This window comes from Gouania willdenowi, chromosome 9 (assembly GCF_900634775.1).
Source record: "Gouania willdenowi chromosome 9, fGouWil2.1, whole genome shotgun sequence".
In the NCBI taxonomy this organism is placed as follows: Eukaryota; Metazoa; Chordata; class Actinopteri; order Blenniiformes; family Gobiesocidae; genus Gouania; species Gouania willdenowi.
This window is the reverse complement of record NC_041052.1, coordinates 26,321,102-26,341,690: the sequence shown is the minus strand read 5'-3', so window position 1 is coordinate 26,341,690 and position 20,589 is coordinate 26,321,102. Positions and strand designations below refer to the sequence as shown.

Genomic DNA, 20,589 nt, shown 5'->3' with positions numbered 1-20,589 from the left:
AGGATGACAGAACACAATTAGAAACTGCAATGATCTTACCTACTCTTCAAAAATGTCTGAAAATGGTGGACAAATGCAGTTTACCGTAACACAGATGATCCAGAATGCTCATTAACAGAGAGACTTTTTCCCCCCGTGTTGTGTAGAACACTCGGCCTCTGTTGCACGTTTTCCTGGGTTCGTGGGGACATGGGGGAATGCTGGTGGCTGTAAGATTGGGATGCAGGTCTCACACTGCTGCTACTACTAGCCAGGCTGTGCTCCGTCCCTGAAAAACCCACACGGTTGTCTAAATATCTTTCCATCTTTTCCTTTTGTGAGGCTGTAATGGTATTATTTTAACTAATTTAACACACCTGGTCGCCAAATAGGTGCATGCTCCACGTTTCCAATTGATCCACCCTTGTCTCTGTCTCGCTCCCGATCTCTCTCTCTGTCTCGTTCACGCTCCCTCTCTCTTTCCCGCTCTCGATCTCTCTCACGCTCTCTTTCCCGGTCACGTTCACGGTCTCTTTCCCGCTCTCGCTCTGAGCCTTGCAGTTTGTTTATGTGCGATGACCCAACTGTACATAAAACAAAAGAAATACAAACTAAGCAGTTGCACTTTTTACTGAATTCGACAGTGTAGGCTGAGAAATACCAGGTGAAATTGGTGAGGTGGTGTAAGGCCTGCCGGGAAAGGTGGAGCCGGTCCCAGGGATGTAGGTGATGCGATCCATTGGGGAGCCGCCTGTCCCTGCAGAGGGAGGGACCAGGACAGGTAAGTGTGGCACCTGAGAAAGATCGATGATCCCTACAGAGGCAAAGAGAGAAGAAGGTTTAGAAAAAACCTTATGGATCACTCAGTCTAAACATTAAGTGGCACTAGGGATGCAGAGTGATCTGACTTTCTCGCATCTATTATTATAACAAAAAAAAAAAAATGTGATGTGATCTTAAAAGTATAAAATATAACATATACATACACACATGCTAACAGAGATGTTTACATTTCAAAATAAATCTTAGCAAAAATCAAACCCATTATTGTTTTGAGTCCCATATGAATTCCCAGCCAAAGAGTGATCATAACATTGTATTTGGAATAGAAAACATGTCTGTGAAAATGAGTCCTTATAAGTCTCATCAGTCTCACCGCGTGGGGCTGCCGAGTAGGGCAGAGAAAGGGGCTGGTCACGAGGAGTCAGGCCTCTGAGCAAGTCAGAGCGCTGGGCAGCCATGGCAGCAGCTGCAGGCCACTGATGCATCTGCTGGGATGTGATGTAGTCGTTAAGTAGCGTCTGGCGGTTCTCCAATGCTGCAGTGTCCGGAAAGCCACGGATGAGGTACGGGTAGGGATTAGGGTATGCCGGGTTGGGGGCGAGGTGGCGAGGCAAGTAGTAAGCTGCTGCATGGTGGAAAAAGTGAGAAGATGAATAACAAGTCCCAAAAAGAGAAAGACACCGATTATTATGAAGCAGTTGGAGCTTGATTTGACAATAATGACCTCGATACAGGTGCTGCGGAACATAAATTACGGAATTATTTGTTATAGTAGCTTGGTTAAAGAACTGGAGTTGCAATAATTGTCAACATTACCTTGACTGAGATCTTTCATAGATGATAAGAAGCTCATTTGATAAGAAACTCAGATGATATAAATTAAACAATTATCAAAAACTGATCAGTGGTCAACACTACTGATCTGAATCCAGTTTTAAGGCGATACTCAGACTATTACCTCTAATACTTTCACAAAGCATTTCACTTTAGGGCAGCATGTTTTCATAGGCAAAAGGCTTGTACGATGCAGTTTTTAAATGGTCAGTGGCTGGGCCTGTACCTGGGTCAATGGGAATTCCTCGGGGCAGTGCAGCAGGATCAAAAGCTAAGGGGATCTGACGGTACATGTCAGCAGCTCCGAGACCCTGCAGCAGACGCTCGTAGGCCTGCGGGTCCGTGACGCTAGACAGCGGTGACTTGGTGGCACGCATCTCTCTTGGTGTTGGTGTGGCTTTACGTTCCTGAGGTGGGTTTTTGCTGGAGCCTGGAATGAACCAAAGAAAGCCTTTTAGTTCTGCAATCTTTCTGAGATGAAGAGTTTGAGCTCTTAAGTTCTTTAATTGTATATTATAATATTAAACCATGTCAATATAGTCATTAATTGCTACATGTAATAAATACATGTAATTAGATTATTACTGATGAATTACATGTAATGGATCTGTGTTTTTTCATCCTAAATAATAAACGTACTTACCTTCATGTGGCCTTTGGCTTCCGTCCCTAGAGAGTGGGGAGCCCCGATGTGAAGGACCTGGGTAGGGTGTTCTCATGGCGCCTTTATCCTCGTAGCCTACTGGACTGTGATGGGCCTTGCTTCCTTGCTCAGACCCCAGGGTAAGAGGGGAGGAGCGGGCCATTGAACTTGCTGTGCTGACAACAGCACTGGGCCGGCCTTTTGGGGCCTCGTCATATCGACCCCTCTCTGATCGCATATCCAAATGAGACGTTGCATTGTTGTAGGATCGTGGAGAACTGGCGATAATGGAGCGGACATCATGACGTTTCCCTGATCCACCCGCCTCTTGTTTCATGGATGATCCCTGCAGCACAACAGTAATGACTTTGTAGAAACACAGTAACAGTTTGATCACCTCCACATACTATTAGCATGTATATACCTGTAATATGATGCCCTCCTTGGGAGGCTGCCTCATCTCCTCCCTGGGAATGAGGTGGATGGAGCGGCCGGCCTCCTTCACTGTGGGCACGATGGATTCTCTGCCTTTCATTGAGTCAGAGAGTGACCCAGGCCCTCGGGGTGGGGAGCCCTCTCTTTTCATTTGCTTCGCCTCCCGTCTCAGGTAACCATCCTGAGGGTCCAAATGACGAGGTATACCTGAAAATCCAGAAGCATAATAGGCTAGTTAATTCTAAAGCAAGAAAAAGCAGTTTGGGACTATTTTCTATTTTAGCCACAAGAAAAACAAATGAAATGGGGACTAAAAAACAAGGCTTTGATGCAGGTTATATCAGCTCAGAGTGACTGCTACATTGTAATGAGACAAAATAATATTATTCTTTTAATGAGTGTAAAAATCCACCCAAAGAAAAGCTTACCAGAGACAATGTAATTAAAATGCTTTTTTATTTTTGTAATTAGGTGCTAGTCAGAGCAAGACAAGCAGTGAATTTTAAAAAGTGTTCAAAGGTGTATAATTAAGATCAACATTATTGAACAGCTTGACATTGTAAACATCATTTTTATTAAAGATTTTACCACCAGCAGCATGGGTAAAGGTTTTACAACAGCAACTGATAACATGTGTTCACCTTTTCTAAGGTCTAACTTTACTCATCAAATGTATCTCCTTTTTAGAAGTGGAAAGGAAAGGGCTTCTGTCTTTATAAATCTATATAACAAATCTACATTTAATCCAACGCTCTCGTTCCTTACCTTGTGAAATGGAGCCGCGGATGTGATGAGCATCTTTGTATTGCGTGTGATGAGGACTATCCCTATCGTGGGGCAAGGCACGACCAATCAGACCTGAAAGGAAATAGATAATCAGCAAGACATGAATAAATAGTTTGAATCAAAGTCAAGCGTTGAAAATCTTTATAAATATCAAGAGGGTGCCTAGATGAGGTAATACAGGGGTTCCCAAACTCAGCAGTGCCAGGGCCCACTTAAAAATTTCACAGTTATTCGGGGCCCACCCAATAGTGACACTCATTTTTTTAGCAACAAGACCAGACGTGGGCAACTGGCGGCCCGGGGGCCACATGCGGCCCTCTGCCTAATTTTGTGTGGCCCCCAAGACAAATCCACCAAAATTGGTAATTCAAGAAATTAGAAGTAATATAAAGCCCAACATAACTCCAAAACCAGACAAAAAAAATGGCAAAATACACAGAATGTCAATAAAAAATACACAAAGCAACAATAAAAATACACAAAGACTTGATACACACAAAACGACAGACACAACAAAAACTCAAAAAATGTGCAAAATGCAAACATAACACACAGGCAAAAAACAAATAACAAAAACACACACTGACTCGTAAAATACACAAAATGCCAACAGAAATTCCCAAAATGACAGATAAATGACTAAAAACTACACAAAAACAATGCAAACAACCACAAAACCCTTTGTTATTTCCTGTGTTAATGCTCAGATTGTTTTTTATTTTTAATACTGGCATACATGTTGATATCGTGGCCCTCAGATCAGACAATCCCATTTTTGTGGCCCTGCTGTGATAATAGTTGCCTACCCCTGAACAAGACTAAAGCGGTTTATTTTTCTGTGAATATTTAGTTAGGAGAAAATCCAAATGCATATTTTTTATTTAAAAAAAGTTTAATCTACAGAAAACAATATTAAGTCTTAAAGCTTGCAAAAGCACCTAGTGTTATTTAAGGTTCAACTTATTCATTCTTACAATAAAAATATGAACAAAATTCCAGAAGATATTGTAGTGAGGATGAGATGTGAAATAAGGATTACTGAAGGTTTGTCAAAAGTAATTTTAATTGCTGGATTCAGAGCAGCAGGACAATCATACACGGATGTCACACAAGCATCCCCACTGCAGAACTCACTAAACTCTCGTTTAACTCCCGCAAAAACGAACTAACGCGGGATTTCAAGGCGGAAACATCCCAACATGGCACCCCCAACATGGCAACCCACAGAAAATAAACACGCAGATCCACTATGAACATTTAAGCTTTAAAGAAAATTAATTATCTTGCTTTCACACAAGTCCTAAAGCAAACGCTGTGTAAGAACAATTATTTTAGTCTTGGATTGCGTGGTGTCATTAAATGTGCTCACCTAATGAGAGGGATGGTGCTGCATTGCTGCTGTCAATGTCCGGCTGGATTGAGGTCAGTTTTAGGCGAAGATCTGACCCCACGTCCAGTCTGTTTCTGTATTTTGTTTTTAATCCCACGAGCGCTGAAAAGCCAGTTTCACACAGATATGTGGTTGTAAACGGCATGAGAAGCCTGAGGGCTTTGTTGGCAAGCTCTGGGTATTCCGCGTAAATGCGCATCCAAAAAGATGCCAGGTGTGTCTCTGCAAAGATCAGTTTCAATGAGCTATCACACGATAATTCCACAAGGTTGTCCTGCTCTCTACATGCAAGTCCTGAGATGGTCTCCTGGTCGTGGGTAACAAACGGGTTCTGAATCCAGTTGTGTTGCTTGTTGAGTGATGGAAAGTAGCTGCGCAGCTGCGTCCCCAAGCCCTGTAGGTGCGCGCTAATGGAGCTCGCCACAACGCTGGGAATCCTCTCCTCCTCGGTGCGTAAAAAGTCACAAAGACTATCGAAGGATTCGTAGTTGTTTTGTGTCACTCTCCGATCCCACAGCTCAAACTTTTTTATTGAAGCCTCAATCTTGTTCTGGACTTGAAAAACGGTCACTGATTTTCCCTGGAGTGACAGATTTAGTCCATTTAAATGCTCAAAAATATCAGCCAAATAGGCCAATGTAGAAAGCCACACAAAGTCACAAAATCGATCTGACAGCTCAAACGTTTTGTCCACAAAAAACACTCTCACTTCGTCACGGAGCTCATAAAGCCGTGTGAGCACTTTTCCACGCGAAAGCCAGCGGACTTCAGTGTGTAGCAGGAGCTGATGGTGTTTGCTTCCCATCTCTGCGCACAAAATTCCAAACAGGCGGGACTGGAGAGGACGACTTTTGATGAAATTCACTGTTTTTACAGCTTCATCCAAAACCATTTTAAGATTAGCTGGCATAGTCTTTGTGGCCAGAGCCTCTCGGTGGATGCTGCAGTGGACAGGTGTAATCAGTGGAGCCACATCCTTAACTCGCTTTACAACTCCACTCAATCTTCCCACCATGGCCCGGGCTCCATCCGTGCTCAGTCCCACACATTTCCCCCATTCGATTTCGTTTGCAACCATAAATTCATTCATTACTTCAAATACGGCCTCCGCCGTAGTGTTTGAACGTAAAGGCTTGCAAAACAGAAACTCTTCGTGTATTTCTCCATTGTGTTCGTACCTGACAAAAGCAAGCAGGTTTGCCAAGGCTGTAATATCAGTGGATTCATCAATTTGCAGAGCAAAGAAACGACTTGATTTAATTCGGGCCAGTAGTTGTTTTAACACATCTTGAGCCATGTCGTCGATACGGCGCTTCACAGTGTTATCTGACAATGAAATCACGTTCAGTTTTTTTTGCTGCTTTATCATCAATCATCACACTGACCATTTCCTTAGCAGCAGGTAAAATAAGGTCCTCTCCTATGGTGTGAGGTTTTCCAGTCTGTGCGATTAATTTAGCCACTTTGTAAGATGCCTCCACAGCTCTGGCATATTCACCTCCCGTCACACATGTTGCTTGAATGGCTTTTTTACGTGTCATATATTCTCGTAACTTATTTTCAAAAAACTCCTTTGGCTTGGACAACAATTGTCCATGTTTGGTTTGTAAATGGCGACGCAGTTTACACGGCTTCAGTGCTTCATTTGACAGGACTTCAGTGCAGATGACACAGACGGGGCGAGGGTTGTCATCGGGTCCCACACTTGTAAATCCCAGCGACAGATACTCACTCGAGTACTGTCTTCGTTTCTTTGATGGCTCTTTTGTCTGCTCATCCTGATGATCATCTTGATTATAATCTTGAATTGAATTAGCAGTAGACTTCTTTTTGCCGAGCAGCCATCGGTCCATGACTGCTACTTATTTCCCGCCGTTCATGCGTCCCCTCACCTTTAATTCCTCCCCTTTATTTTATTATTTATAGTTCCGACCTATTTTTAGCGACTTGTAAATTTACTTACAATAGTTTAACTGTCAGTATATAATTCCGAATAATGTCCTGCATTGAAAAATGTATAACTTTAAATAATTAATTTAAAATAATATTTTTCTATGAAATTCATATATTTTGTGGATCACACTTTGCGGCCCCCCTGCAATGCGATCGCGGCCCCCCAGGGGGCCGCGGACCCCACTTTGGGAGAGACTGAGGTAATACCTTACCTTCACAATTAGCAGCGGACAGAGAGTCTCTCATTGGGAGGCCTCTTGAAATCCCTCCTTCCATAACATCATAAGGACGCTTTAAACCAAGAATGTCTCCAGGTTGTCCCAGGCCTCGGCCATCGTCTTTAGGTGTCTGAGAGGTTGGACCTACAAAGGACATGGCACAATATCCAATATCTTGAGGTTTAAAATAAATAACTAAAATTGAGCGCCCTATTTCCAACAAGGGACTCACGGTCGTAAGTGAGGATGTGTCCACTGAGGCCTTCGTAGACCACGTGACCTTTAGACAGTGCCTCTTCGCGCTCCCTCTCCGCCCGACTGGTGCTGTCCTCTGTGATTAGACGTGTTATGGTTCCTTTATACAAAACATCAGCAGGTGTCCCCTGTAGTAGCAAAAAGAGATGTTTAGTATCGGTTGCTGTAGAAGCAGCTTTAAAGATGATTAAGCTGTGACTCTTAAAAGTATTGCAAAATATGCCATTTGATTCAAAGCAAGCTCAGATAGAACAAAACCCTTGGAAAAGTCTTAGAGTAGACTTTAAGTTATGCAAGTGTTGTGTTGTTTTTCTCCCCATTGTTTTGAAGTGTGGGTTATAATTTACACATTTAATCTATTTATCCAAACTTTAAAATGATTAATTCCAGAGCACCACAAGTTTGTAACATGGCCAACATTTAATAGAAATAAGTCTTACAAATAAACAATAGGATATGTCACGCAACATATTACTGATAACATATTACCAGTGCCACTGAGATTCTTAAGAACAGTGGGTGCATGTGCAAAATTGACCTTAGAAAGCAGTAAAGCAGTAAACTGTTGATTACTCCCAGAGGAGGATGTACAACCGCTCAGCTTTGTTACAACCTTTAGTCACAGCACTTGTACACTGAGCGGGTGTGTCATTTTGCACACGGTCAAATAAAAACAGGACTGAGGGATAGAGAAACAGATGCCTCAGTGCACATTTGCACTCTTTTAAAAACAAAGGCCACATGGGTAGACTTCGTATAGCACATTCTGGTTCTGTAAATAAACAGACTCTACTAATATTAACAAAACTGATAATTTATCACAGATGGTAAATAAATACAGTAGTAGCGATGTTTAATACACTTTATCAGCTCCTTTAAGGTTTGTTTTCTCTTCCATGCCATTGAGGGATGATATTACAGGGGGAGATCAATGACCTGGTTTAGCCATGATGAACAGTAAATAGATAACTAGAAAAGGGAACAGTCAAGGCACAGTGTGTACCTGTTGCTATGGAGAGAGGGCAATCAGAGCTGTGGTTATGTGACAGCAGCAACAGAGAAATCCTGCCACCACAACACTGACTCATGACCTCTTACCAGCTATTTCATCGTGAGTGTGAAACTCACAGAGCACTACGGTAGCTCTAAACTGTGTGACTGGATCACGATGGAAAATATTATTATGGGGTTCAAGAAGAAATACTATAGGGTTTAAAAAGATAGTGATACCCTGATACTGCATCCACTCATTAAATGTCTCTGTTCTTCTACCACATAATTATCTTTGCAAAATAGGACTGGTCAAAGCACAGCAATCTACTAAAAATGTGTAAAAACAAACTGTTCACAGTGTAAAAATGTAGATAAATGTACTGCAAACACACTTTAAAGAAACTTAACTATGCTTATCTAGAATAAAAAATGAACAATGACACTATATTCCATTTGCAGTTCATGTGGGAGTTTTAAAGATAAGGGATAAATTTGTAAATTAAAGGTATCTACAGCAACTATTTTAAGTTTATGACATCAATTTTAACGTTACATTTTTGCAGGTTTTCCAGCCTTAAACAGAAGGCTTTCAGAATTTTGGGAAAACTACATTTTGGTGCGGCACAATAAAAACTAATAAAATAAAACTACCATAAGCAAATTGAAGTTGATATGTGTACAGAGAATTTTCAAAATCAAGGTTTACTTTTCCTCTTTTAGGGGGTGAAAATGCTACCAAAATAAACTCCAAACCTGTTCGCAGGAATTAATATTAAAAACAAAAACAAAAAAAGAACAAAAAACCATTGCATTGTTGGGGTACCAGCGCCTTGGCTCATTAGCTCATTTGAAGACTCTTGTATTGCTGCAGATGAGCCTACCTGAGTAATGGAACCCCCTCTGTAAGACACTTCTGGATGCATTCTGGTCCCTGGGATGCCCTTGGTGATACTGCCCCCTTGCACAGCTAGGATAGAAGCTTCAATTAATGAAATGCAACTTGTAACAGTGAAAGTTTTCTCAGTCAAACACAGTAAAGTACAAATCTGTAGGGTTTGTTCCAGTCGTCTAGCTCATAATGCTGGAAAGTAAATGTTGATCTACTTCACTAGACTTCCACATCCATACCATATCCCCTTTTTTTTAAACTAAATTAAATGGTATAAATTTCCTTTTGAATAAGCTTGTTTATAAAATCATGAATGAGAGCGAACAATTTTTTCTGAGATTATCTGATGCAATAAATTAAATTAAATTACCGAAATTAAAAAATATTCTACTCATGAACACTCAACAAATAAGGAGTAAATTAAACACCCACATCGTCCTGCATCATGCGGCGCCTGCGTTGACAAGTTATCACCTTGAGAGGATGAGCTGTGAGGAGACAACTGTTCCTGCTTTACCACAGGGAAAGAACCTGCAGTAATCATGACAAAAACCATGTGAAAATGTATTTAGGATGGGTAAGCAGATTACCATATCCAAATAAAGTGGCAGTGGGTGTGACAACTGAAGAAACCCCTTCCAAGTACACTCACCCATTTTCTTCTGATCCATCCAAGGTAAACCCATTTGTGAGGAAGGAATCTTCCCAGGGTCAAGTCCATGAGCTGGGCTGTGCAACTGAATCGGAGTGCCCTGAGAAAACGTGTTTATGGTCACAATTATACTGCCTTATATCTTTAGGGTTGCATTACAGTGAAACCTTGTTTTCATTTCTACAGGTTGAGCCATTGAAAACACTAAAAAGGTGATTAATCCATTCCTGGGCTCTGCAAATTAACATTGCAATTTGCATGAACCGTTTTCTGCAATGCCGGCTAAATTGGTAAGACATCTAATATGGCGACTTAAACCAGAACTGAAAACAGAGCAGCAGTACCAGTAATTTGTTTATTTAAAGAGTTTTCAACACCTCAGCTCACCTCAAAAACATTTTGATTTAAAAACAAAACAAACAATAACAAAAACAAAAATAAATAAAAAAATCAGCTTTTATACATACAATCATTTTCTACGTTGGGTTTTACCTGTGTGATTGAACCACCGGGCTTAGTGGAGGAGATGAGGGGTGGAGGCTCGGGCATGAGAGGTCGCACTGCCACTAACCGTCCACTATCCGGTGGCAGATTAGACAGGGAGGGATGGCTCGCTGGTGGGAAAGCTGAAAGGAAAAAGATTTTTGTTTATCTTTGAATTTAACTGTCAATTAAGTAAAGGCTTTGAAAGAAATCGCTTGATTATAATGATTCAACTCACAGTTGAAGTGAAGCAAGTGCTGGTCATGGGTGATCTTGGCCATATCTCGCTGGGAAATTGGATAGGGAGAGAGGACTGGTCGACCCAAGTTGGGGGCCCTCAGGTCATCGGGACCCGTCGCCTGCTTTTTGACCTCACCATGTGGGGAGTATGCTCTGGATTTTTCTGCAACATTAAGATGCAGTGAACACAGGAAGCACTCATTTGCCACTCTTCTTTATATACTAAATTAAATGTGGTAGTAAACACATTAAGTTAACCCATGTCTAAGTTACAGAACACTTTTTCTAAAACGGTCATTTCTTGATAAATCCTTTGTTTTTATATTAATTTATTCATAGTCCAACCCACTTATTTTTATAAACTAATAGATGTTTTTTTTTCTCCGTGAGTTAAGAATTTTTTGCATCCTTTTTTGCATGTGTACTTGCCATCCTTTTCGCAGGTCATGGGGCTGTGAGGGCGAACCAGAGAGCTGCTGCTGAGAAGGGCCTCCTGGTCTCTGTCTGTCTGCAAGATGTAAGGCTGCTGTTTCCCTGGCTGGCCTGAGAGCTGCTGCAACTGCTGCTGTTTGCCCTCCTGGGATGACTCTCCATGAGCCATAGTAATCTGTTGCTGGTACAGGGCCAATGCATGAGGGGGAAACACGCCTTTCCCACCCATACTCCGCTGGCTGCTCTGCATGTTGGCCTCTGGCAGCTGCTCACACAGGACAGGAGGAAAATGAAGGGATTACAAATAAACAACACCCACTCGCTTCTGCTTGGTATTAGACATATGCTTAACCACATACACTATCTGATAAACATGATAGCCAATACCCGTCTCTTATTTCTTGGAGCGCTTAAGAATGGCATCTTGTTTCTTACCAATAAAGCAATCAGTCCCATCAAGCTCATCATCTTCCATCTGGCTGGTTTTCCCAGACATTTCTGACAACTAATTTAACTTTAATGCTGTTATTAGAGAGAAGAATAGTTTTGAGACACTAAGCAAGATTTCTATTGCTGAGCTTACATCCAAACTTGCTTAACCCTTTTAAAGTTTCTGGAGCATGAGGCAAGGCAGAGCATCCCTATGCATTGAGACGCATGAATGCCAACACACATGAACCAAAATATACATGCATGTGTTTGGCTGGTTAGAGGAGCGTGGGGTACACAGAGAGAATGCACATAGGGGTCTATTCTCAGGACTTAAGCACTTTTTTGCGCACCTACAGTTACGCGCTTCTCTTCTATGCATATTCTCTGGTCCAGGCTGCTGACACGCCCACCGCGCGTAAGGTAGACCAAAAGCGCGTATGTGTGAATGAAGACGGGTTGAAGGAAAGGAGGCAGTGATGTCATTTTTTTGGGCTGTCTAGAAATCACAGAACCTGGAGTTTTCCCAACGCTTGTAAATGTCATTGAAATCTGTGAAAATGATGAGGTTCACTTTTAATTTGAAACACTTTCATTGATAAACAATGTAACAGGTTGATTTGATCAGATCATTGATCAGATTATTACAGTGTGACTGAGTCACAGTTGAAATCTCTTTCCTTGATCATCATCACCTTCATCATTATCATCATCATCATCGCTGTAAAGCGTGACCGAGTTAGATGCGCTGGAGATATGAGGAAATAACCTGGCCGCAGAGCGTCCTGCTTTAATACAGAAGGATGTTTGCAGTGAAACAGAACTATTGGCTTCCATAATACACAGTTTTAATTATAAAAACTTTAAAGTGACCTGAGCTGAGCCTCATTAAAACATGTTTGGGAACGGTTTGTGTTCCATCCTCATCTGCATATGACAGCTTGTTTCACTCTGTAGTTGATCAAACCGTGACTTTATGTTGGACATAGTATCAAAATAGTTGAATTACTGTGACCAACATGGACAGAAGTCTGCATCTGTCAAGAGTTTTAATTAATCGCGCAGCAGCAGCTGAGCTTCGTGACGCACAACTCCGTGTGGCTTCAAATGTAACCAAGTCCATATTTCTAGTGCAATATAATGTTTCACTTTATCGAGGCGCTGCACTTATTCCAGGGTTAGAAGAGCGTAAGAGGAAAAGGACTTACGCACAACGGAAAATGCGTGTAAAGCCAGATTTGAATGGGAACACCCACATTTCAGGGCTTCTCCACCTACAGTGCGTAACTGGGATAAGGGCGCGCAGCGACTGACTTAAGTACATGGAGAGAATAGCACACAGCCAAAAACAGCGCCGCTGCACGGCTTTTTGGACTTACGCACATGGGAGAATATTTTAGAGAGAATATTATGAACAAAAGCAATCCTACAATTTCATAAAACTGTGAGATGATTGTTAGCCTTGCCCTCTATTAAGGTTGACTAAAAAATTTTAAGTGTCGGGTATTAGTGCTTTCATTTATTGGTCATGAACAACATGCTATTTGATTGATAATGATGGGTTAAGATAACACAACGCTGATTTAGGGCCCTATTCTCCAGTCTGGACTTGAGCACTTTTTTCCGCACCTGCATCTCTCTCTTGCACGTGTTCTCAGGTCCAGGTTCCTGACATGCCCACCACGCATAAATCAACCAAAAGCATGTAGTCTGTGCCTTCGTTGATAAAACAATGTAACAGGTTGATTTGATCAGATTACTGCAGGGTGGAGATCAGACACATTTTTTTGTCAAAGCCACAGTTAAAATCTCTCTTTTTCTCTCATATTAACGGCAGATCATAGTTTGTTTGTGTGGAAAGCCTGATTTTATTAACTTCTTACATTCCTGCATTCAGAAATGATCAGCACACATTAGTTGTCATCATCTGTCATCAATGTTTCACTTGTTATTTACTCTTGTAGTGGATCAAACTGTGGCTTTACGTTATACACAGTGTTACAATAGTTTAATCAGTCTGATGTCTGTCAGAGTTTCATTTACCAAGCTGCAGCAGCAGAAGCGCGCATCGCAGCATACACACACAGCTGATCAGCTCCGCAACGCCCCCCTTCTAGGACAAGAAGTGGACGGTACGGATAAAATAAAATTAAATGTAACAAATTTTGTCCCGTCTAGAACTGGTAAATCTGAAAATATTAGAAATGCTGATGGACAATCCTTTGGCGTGCTTGTGTGACTCCCATCACCCCCGTGACAGAGTGACAGTGTCAGTTGGACAGACTCTTTCTGGGAGTCTCTTCTGGAATATTAAGAGTATGTGTGGCTTCAATTGTAACTAAGTCCAAACTTCTAGTGTAATATATTGTTTCACCTTCTCGGGGTGCTGCACTTATTCAGGTCCAGGTTCAGAAGCACGTAGGAGGAAAAAAACTTAAGCAGACGGGAGAATACGCACAAGGCCAGATTTGAATGGAAACACCCACTTTTCAGGGCCCCTCCAAACAGAGTGCGTAACTGGGATGGAAGCGCGCAGTGACTGACTTAAGTAAAGGAGGAGAAGAGCGCACAGCCAAAAACAGTGCCAATGCATGGCTCTTTTGACTTGCGCACATGGGAGAATAGAACCCTTATTCACTATAATTAGAATAGTGAAAGACAAAGCTGAAGCCTCGTGCAGCCTTTAGAAAGAGGAAGTATGAACAGTTACATCAACCATCAGAAGTATATTACTGTACTACTCTGTAAGACAACCCCATTTTATAGAAAAAAAAACTAGTTTAATCTAAACATAAATGAACACAAAGACCAAATGTAACGAGTAACTTACAATAGGTGGTATAGCAGCAGCTCTTTGCTTAAGCTGTTTCAGGTCCATGGGCTTTTGGAGTGGTGATGATATGACCCCATCATGACTGTAGTTTAGTAGGCTTGGCCGAGGAGAGGTCATTCTGCAAAGAAAAGAGACAGAAGTTCATGAAGACTTGCTCACAAAGGCAAAGATCCGTTTTAACTGCTCTCAGATTTATTTCCATGAAAAGCCTGCCTACGTGAACACAAAAAAAATCTAGAGTGTATCAGGCAAGTAAATTCTAGAAAGATTAAAAAGATTGATCACTGAGCATTTCAATCACATTCACAACTCTGCAGAGAGCCAACTGACAGCGTCAGCACTGCCGTGTGATTCAGATGGTGTAAGAAAAGCGACTGACACAGATGTGAAAGAGCGAGGAAAGACAAACATGTTTGGATTTTAGTGGAAATTCTCTTTGATTTTAAAATGTTTAAAGGGCAGAAGAAGCAGCAGTTCTCTCTAAAAAAGTGTTGTGAGGAGAATTGAGTTCAATGAGGTGCTTCAACATCACCCTGTCCTTCTTTCTGCTTTGAACTGCTGAAAATCAAATCCACACTGTATGATTTGAGTCATATCAAAAACAAGAAGCTCTGTGTGACAGGGTTTTTCCACTCACTTCAGAGCGAATACAAGAGTGCGCTGTAAACGCCAACTGAGCCAAGTCGAGGTGATAAAATGTTCAGCTGTTCTCCTTTCTTTTTGTCCCAAGACCATCCCTACGTGAGAGTAGCCTAAGGCGGCTTAATGCTAAAAGATATACATGATAAATACAATTGAAAGCACTCAAGTGTAAAACAAATTTTTAAAAAATGAAAGAAAAAGCAGCATAATTTACCACTGTTAACTTTCTCAGAAAATTAGTTACCAGTCCTCAATTGCAAAAAAAACCACACACACAAGAAAACAAAAACAAAACAAAAAAAAAATTTCTACACAAAGAAGAAATATATAGTTGGGTGTGTTTGTGCGTATATGCCATGTCAGTATCTTGTAAGCCCAAAGTATACTGGTAGAGATTCACCACTGTACAAGTCTGATAACACACTGGCACACTCAGTCTGTCACCCACTCACTCCCTTTGTTTTCTTTGGCAGAGGGGGCAGCGCTTCCCCCAGCATTGCCAGTACATGCCGTCTGCTGTCTTGGGAAAATAAATTCAACAAATACTGTGCAAACAAGGGGGAACAGGGTGGTTAGCAATGCTGCTTCGCAACATGAATGTTGTGGGTTTGATTCAGAGTCCTTTAGTGCAACGTTAGATTGTTTTCTCTGATCAAAAGTTGGCTTTCTTTCACATTCTTCCACAGTCAAAACCATTTACATTAATCTGAAGGGGCACTGAATTGAAGTAGGAGTGAGTGTCTGTGTTTGAGTGTGTCTGTCTTTGTGTGTGACGTTACTCCTCCTTTTAAAGAGCAAGACCACACCACAGAGTGGTGGTTTTCACTCACGTGGCTTTCCAAATATGGCAGCACTGCTGTACTGTGTGTAGCTAGGCAACCAGTACCTCTTCAAAACGTTCAATGCCTTGTTTTCTGAGATGTGCTGTGTTACACCAGTAAAACAGGACACCAAGTAAACCACTCAGAGATCAGATGTTCCATGATGTAAACTAAAACCATCCAGACACGCCTTTGTGAGGAGATCATAAGTTCACCATATTTACAGGGTTAAATAATTCACCTGCTCTTGTCCGTGTTGTCCGTCTCCTCCACTTCATCAGCACTACAGGTAGCACTGGAGTCACTGTCCCTGTGGGAACCTGTCTTGGCTGCATGGTCCTTCTTTGAGCTCTTGGTAGAGACTTTAACATCCTCCATTCCAGCTGGAGGAGGTTTTTTATCAACGGCCATGCTGGTTGTCGCTGACAGTGACAGGTCTTTACTGGGCTCCCCCACTTCAGTCTTGATCTCTTGCTTGATGGACAAGTCTCCGTCTTCTTTGCCAGGTTTCTCATCACCAGCCTGGCTCGTCTCCAACTGGGCTTCTTCCTTTTCCTCAGAGTTGGAGCTGCCCTTTGACCTGTCTGAGCCTTCCTCTTTAGCCTTACTGTCCTCGGAGGAGTGAGGCGAAGGCAGACTCTCAGTGTCCGAGCTGTTGTTGACTCCACCTGGCAGAGATATGAAAGAAGCAAAAATGCAACTTAGGCCCTCTACTTTGAACAACATTACATTTCTGTCCTTTCCCATCTGGGTTTGGCAGAAGAGAAAGATTTATAGCATTGCATTAAGGCCAAGCTGTACCTTCATCTTCAGGGGCTTCTTCTTCATTACAGCTTGCTCCCGAACCCTCAATCTCCTCCTCGTTAAACGTTGCAGTGGTCTCCTCATTCTGGGGATTTTTGCCCCTACGACGGGCTTTTCGCTCCTTCTCCTGTAGCAACAGAAGATTCCCCAAGACAAATGAAAACTTTACCATCATAGTGCACGGAAAATCTAAGAGTAACCAACATTTTTAACTAAAGGCTTTTAGTTTATGCTGGCAAAAACATGACTTGTCCTATTGTCTTTAACTTACAGACTTCATTTTATGCTGTTGCAGAATTTCATCCAGTTTCTGCCTTTTCTTGTAGTTGAAGTAAAAGTTTTTGCACTGTGACACGGTTTTAGATCCCACCATCTTGGCGATGGCGGACCAATTCCTACCATACTGGAGAAGGCCTGTAAAAACAAACAAGATTAGGGCACCACAGAAAAAGTCGCACACGGCTGTGAATGTGACCTGGGTAACAGCATGACAATCATTAACCTGTTGCAATATTAAATGATAGAAGCTGAGCAGCACAGTGAATTAACTATGTGAATTGTTGCTGTAATGTTTATTTTAGTTTATCTACTATAAACTCACCCTGGGCCCAAATTTTCAAAGTTGGACACTGTAAACGTATTTTAACTCTACACAATCAGAATCAAGTTTTATTTACTTATGCTATCTGACAAGATGAGTTGTGTAATACAACTCCATATAACTCCTAAAGCCTGGGTGATGCACTGTGTGAGAGTAAAACTGGGTTAGGTCACAGTAAAAGGTGGACTATCCATCCTACAAATGACATCACTGGGCACCCTTTGTGTCCCATTCAGAACTGCTTTGATGTGGTCGAGTGTCAAGAAACCTTAGACTTTGACTCTGCAAACCAAATTATAGAACCTTACACAATAGTCGGCACACAACTACAGAGCCAAAACTGTCAAGGATCAACCTGCCGTTAAACACACAAACAGAAAAGGGCACACACACACACATAATAGTAGCTGTTATGCGCAAAGAAAAGATAATTAGGCAGAAGTAGATAAGAATGAGACAAATGGTACAGAATTCGCCCCAGTGCACCCTGAACAGGTCTGCTGTTAATGAAACTCAGCTAATTAACAGTGTGTATTGTAAGAGGCTTAGCATACACCACCCACTTATATTCTGTGCCAGCATGATGTGTCCTGGGAACAAGAAAGCCTCTCAAATAGGTTGAGGGTCAGTAGGAGTGGTTTTATCAACCCTGGACATTGGTTCAGAGGTATATGTATCTTAATAGAAATATTAAGATGTGTAAACCTAACAACAGAACATTGTTTTGAAATGGCATTTATTTAATCTAGAGTGAATACTTCAACCTCAGAAGTAAAACACTAATCACAACATATCCAAAAAATAAAATAATTGCATAGTCCAGCGAAGTGGGGAAAATGTACAATGCTTGCCAACAAGCTGGAATTGCATTAAAGCAAATGCAAAACAAAACAAAATATGAGTTGCTGATCTAAAAGCCAATGTGCACCTACAACTTGTCAAGTGTTAAAATGCAAATGCTTCTGCTGCTTAAATAATTACTATTTAAATATAATTACATTCAAACCATGCTCAAAAAACTTCTCCAAGAAAATAAATATGGGTTAGCCTGACTTGCTCCACGAGCACAGACATGTGACCTAACTCCCATTACCTCTTTACAGTCACTCCACCAGAGAAGAAGAGTGAGAAGGCAGCTTTCCAAAGGCGACACCCTCCAACTTGGAATACAGCACATAAAAATGTCCCAGCTATCATCAACCATGAGATAAACCACAATAAATTATTGCACATCCTAAAAAGAATGATTATCTGTCTACATTGCAGCTGGAGAAGCAACATTTACCAAAAGTTAAAGTTCACTGTGTATGAGTATGACCTCAATTATTATTTTTTTGTTTTTTTGCTTTAAATGCACTCACAAGACAATCCAAAGCAGCTCTGCTTTACTCCGTGGCTAAATTGCTAAAGCAACACACAATAAACTAATACCCAATCAGCTGCAGAAGTACTGAAACAGGTGGTAGCCAGACACCCAATCAGGCTGCAGTATTCTTGCTGCTCCTCCCAGAGAAAGTCAAATCAACACCTGGTGCAACCAGAAAAGTAGTTCCTCCCATCTGTCACATGCCTGTCACTCCAGCAGTTGTCTCAGAGGTCTTCTGTGGATAACCCGTTCAGGGTCTGCGATCTCAAGAGGCCTGTCGAGAAGTTTTTTAGGGCCGGGCCTTCCCATCCAGAGTAGAGCAAATGAAAACAGTTTGGCTGGGCGCTCTTCCTGCCAGCTGGCTTGATACTTGAGCCTGGATTAGTTTGACATGCTCCAAAACAGCACATGCTCCTGGCCTCTCCCCCTCCTTTTTTGACTAGCAATGTCCACCCTGAGCTCCAGCAAGTGTAGGTCTATTGGTCTCTGCCGTGTCTCTCCCAATGGCGGTCGTCTAGGAAGACTTCCACAGGAAGTGGGACTGTGGGGCGGTTGCTATGTGCTTAGCCACTCTCTCCCCTCATCTGATCTCTCCTCTCTTTTTTTCTCTCACCCTCCCTCCCCCTCTCTGTCAGTCTGTCCCTCCCCCTAACTCACCGCAGCGGACGCACTCGCTCACACAAGAGCACAAGTACAAACTCACTCAAAACCCGTCTCACTCTCTTTCTATGCTAATACTCTAGCTGAGTACACAAACGAGAGAGAGAGGGAGAGAGAGAGAGAGAGAGAGCGAGAGAGAGAGAGCGAGGGAGAGGGACTGGTAGACAATAGAGAATGAATACAGCAGTGAGGAGTATGCGCAGAGAAAAGTGGGGGAGGTGGCAAGGGGTGGAGTGAGAGTTGATGTTGATACCATGAGAAAGCACAAAGGCTTTCACATTTTTCCTGACTGACCTGCTTTTCATCTTGAATGTGACCTTTGCAGTTTATAACTATACAGACTGAGGAAAGAGAAAAAGTAAGTGGGGAGAAGAGGCGCTTGCCAAATCCTCCACAGCTCTTGCCAATCTGGGCTGTTGCCATCTCCCAAAGCGAGGGACAAAACAGAAAGGCAAGAGATCAAGGAGCAACAGAGGAGATGACAATAGAGAGGACAGAAACTGTGTCACTCTACCTGCGGCTCCTTTAAATCAATTCTTGATCACAGAAAGCAGGGGCCACCATACAGTTGGCAGTCTGCACTCAAGCTAAACCTTTCAGATTAAAGCACTTGCATGAACACTATGCAAGGCTGCAAACGTGCACATGCACATTGACAAGGGGTTTAGGAGTGCTGAAAAGTTCTGTCTTTTTTTTTTTTTTTTGCTTTAGCATACCAGTCTTCATGAGAAATGTGAAAACAGGAGTATTTTACTGCCAAATGTAAACAGGGCATCCTCGGAGGCATCAGTGACTGGGACTGCCATAATGGATCGCCCTGCCAGGCACCATAAATGCAATTATTCAGATCAGTTGAGCTCAGTAAGATAAACACATTAGCATTAAGTGGTCGAAGCCTCTTTAAAGCGTATACACGTCAAGCACCTGCCAAGGAAAGCACCTTGGCAAGGCCTCTCAATTATAATCTCGAAGTGTCTGAGGCCAGGGTGGGGAAATCCCTTTTGACAGGTGATGGAGTGGCTGCTAGAAATGATGAAATTGGTAAGAGCAGCATCCCCTCTTTAGCTTTTGGTGCTGTAGCTGGGTTTCCATGGCTGTGGTTACATAAACCTTTCATAGAAACTCTGCTCCCTCCGAGCAGCCAAGCTAATGCTCTGGGATTAAGCCCGCCACTAATCCTGCCACAGGAAAAATCGAACTGAAGACATTAACTAGAATTACTACACAGGACTGTGTTCAAGCCAAGCCAGTGGCAGTTATCGCAAACTAACCTGTTAATACACAAACCTGCCAGCTACACAAACAGTGTGATGATGCAATACACACCCACACAGGACAGAGTAGAGGTAAACGGTGAACCCACTAAAGCTGCAGGTGCTTGCAGGAGTCACTACTGATGCCAGGAGTTAAACAGAAAGAGAAGTGGGAGTCACACAGATAATGACACATCACCTACAAAAAGTCATTG

The 20,589-nt window shown here is 42.2% G+C and overlaps 1 protein-coding gene across 1 annotated transcript in view; it reads right to left on the bottom strand.

The window, feature by feature from the left end:
• ncor2 (nuclear receptor corepressor 2) overlaps positions 1 to 20,589 on the bottom strand; it is a 134,135-nt gene that overhangs the window by 15,902 nt on the left and 97,644 nt on the right. The window contains 20 exon segments of the mRNA XM_028458640.1: positions 85 to 268; positions 357 to 563; positions 641 to 793; positions 1,136 to 1,387; positions 1,823 to 2,026; positions 2,240 to 2,585; positions 2,664 to 2,881; positions 3,440 to 3,532; positions 7,016 to 7,165; positions 7,254 to 7,404; positions 9,151 to 9,236; positions 9,591 to 9,689; positions 9,811 to 9,910; positions 10,303 to 10,436; positions 10,532 to 10,696; positions 10,963 to 11,230; positions 14,225 to 14,345; positions 15,932 to 16,358; positions 16,492 to 16,621; positions 16,766 to 16,908. Of these exon segments, the coding sequence (XP_028314441.1) occupies positions 85 to 268; positions 357 to 563; positions 641 to 793; positions 1,136 to 1,387; positions 1,823 to 2,026; positions 2,240 to 2,585; positions 2,664 to 2,881; positions 3,440 to 3,532; positions 7,016 to 7,165; positions 7,254 to 7,404; positions 9,151 to 9,236; positions 9,591 to 9,689; positions 9,811 to 9,910; positions 10,303 to 10,436; positions 10,532 to 10,696; positions 10,963 to 11,230; positions 14,225 to 14,345; positions 15,932 to 16,358; positions 16,492 to 16,621; positions 16,766 to 16,908 (3,631 nt within the window).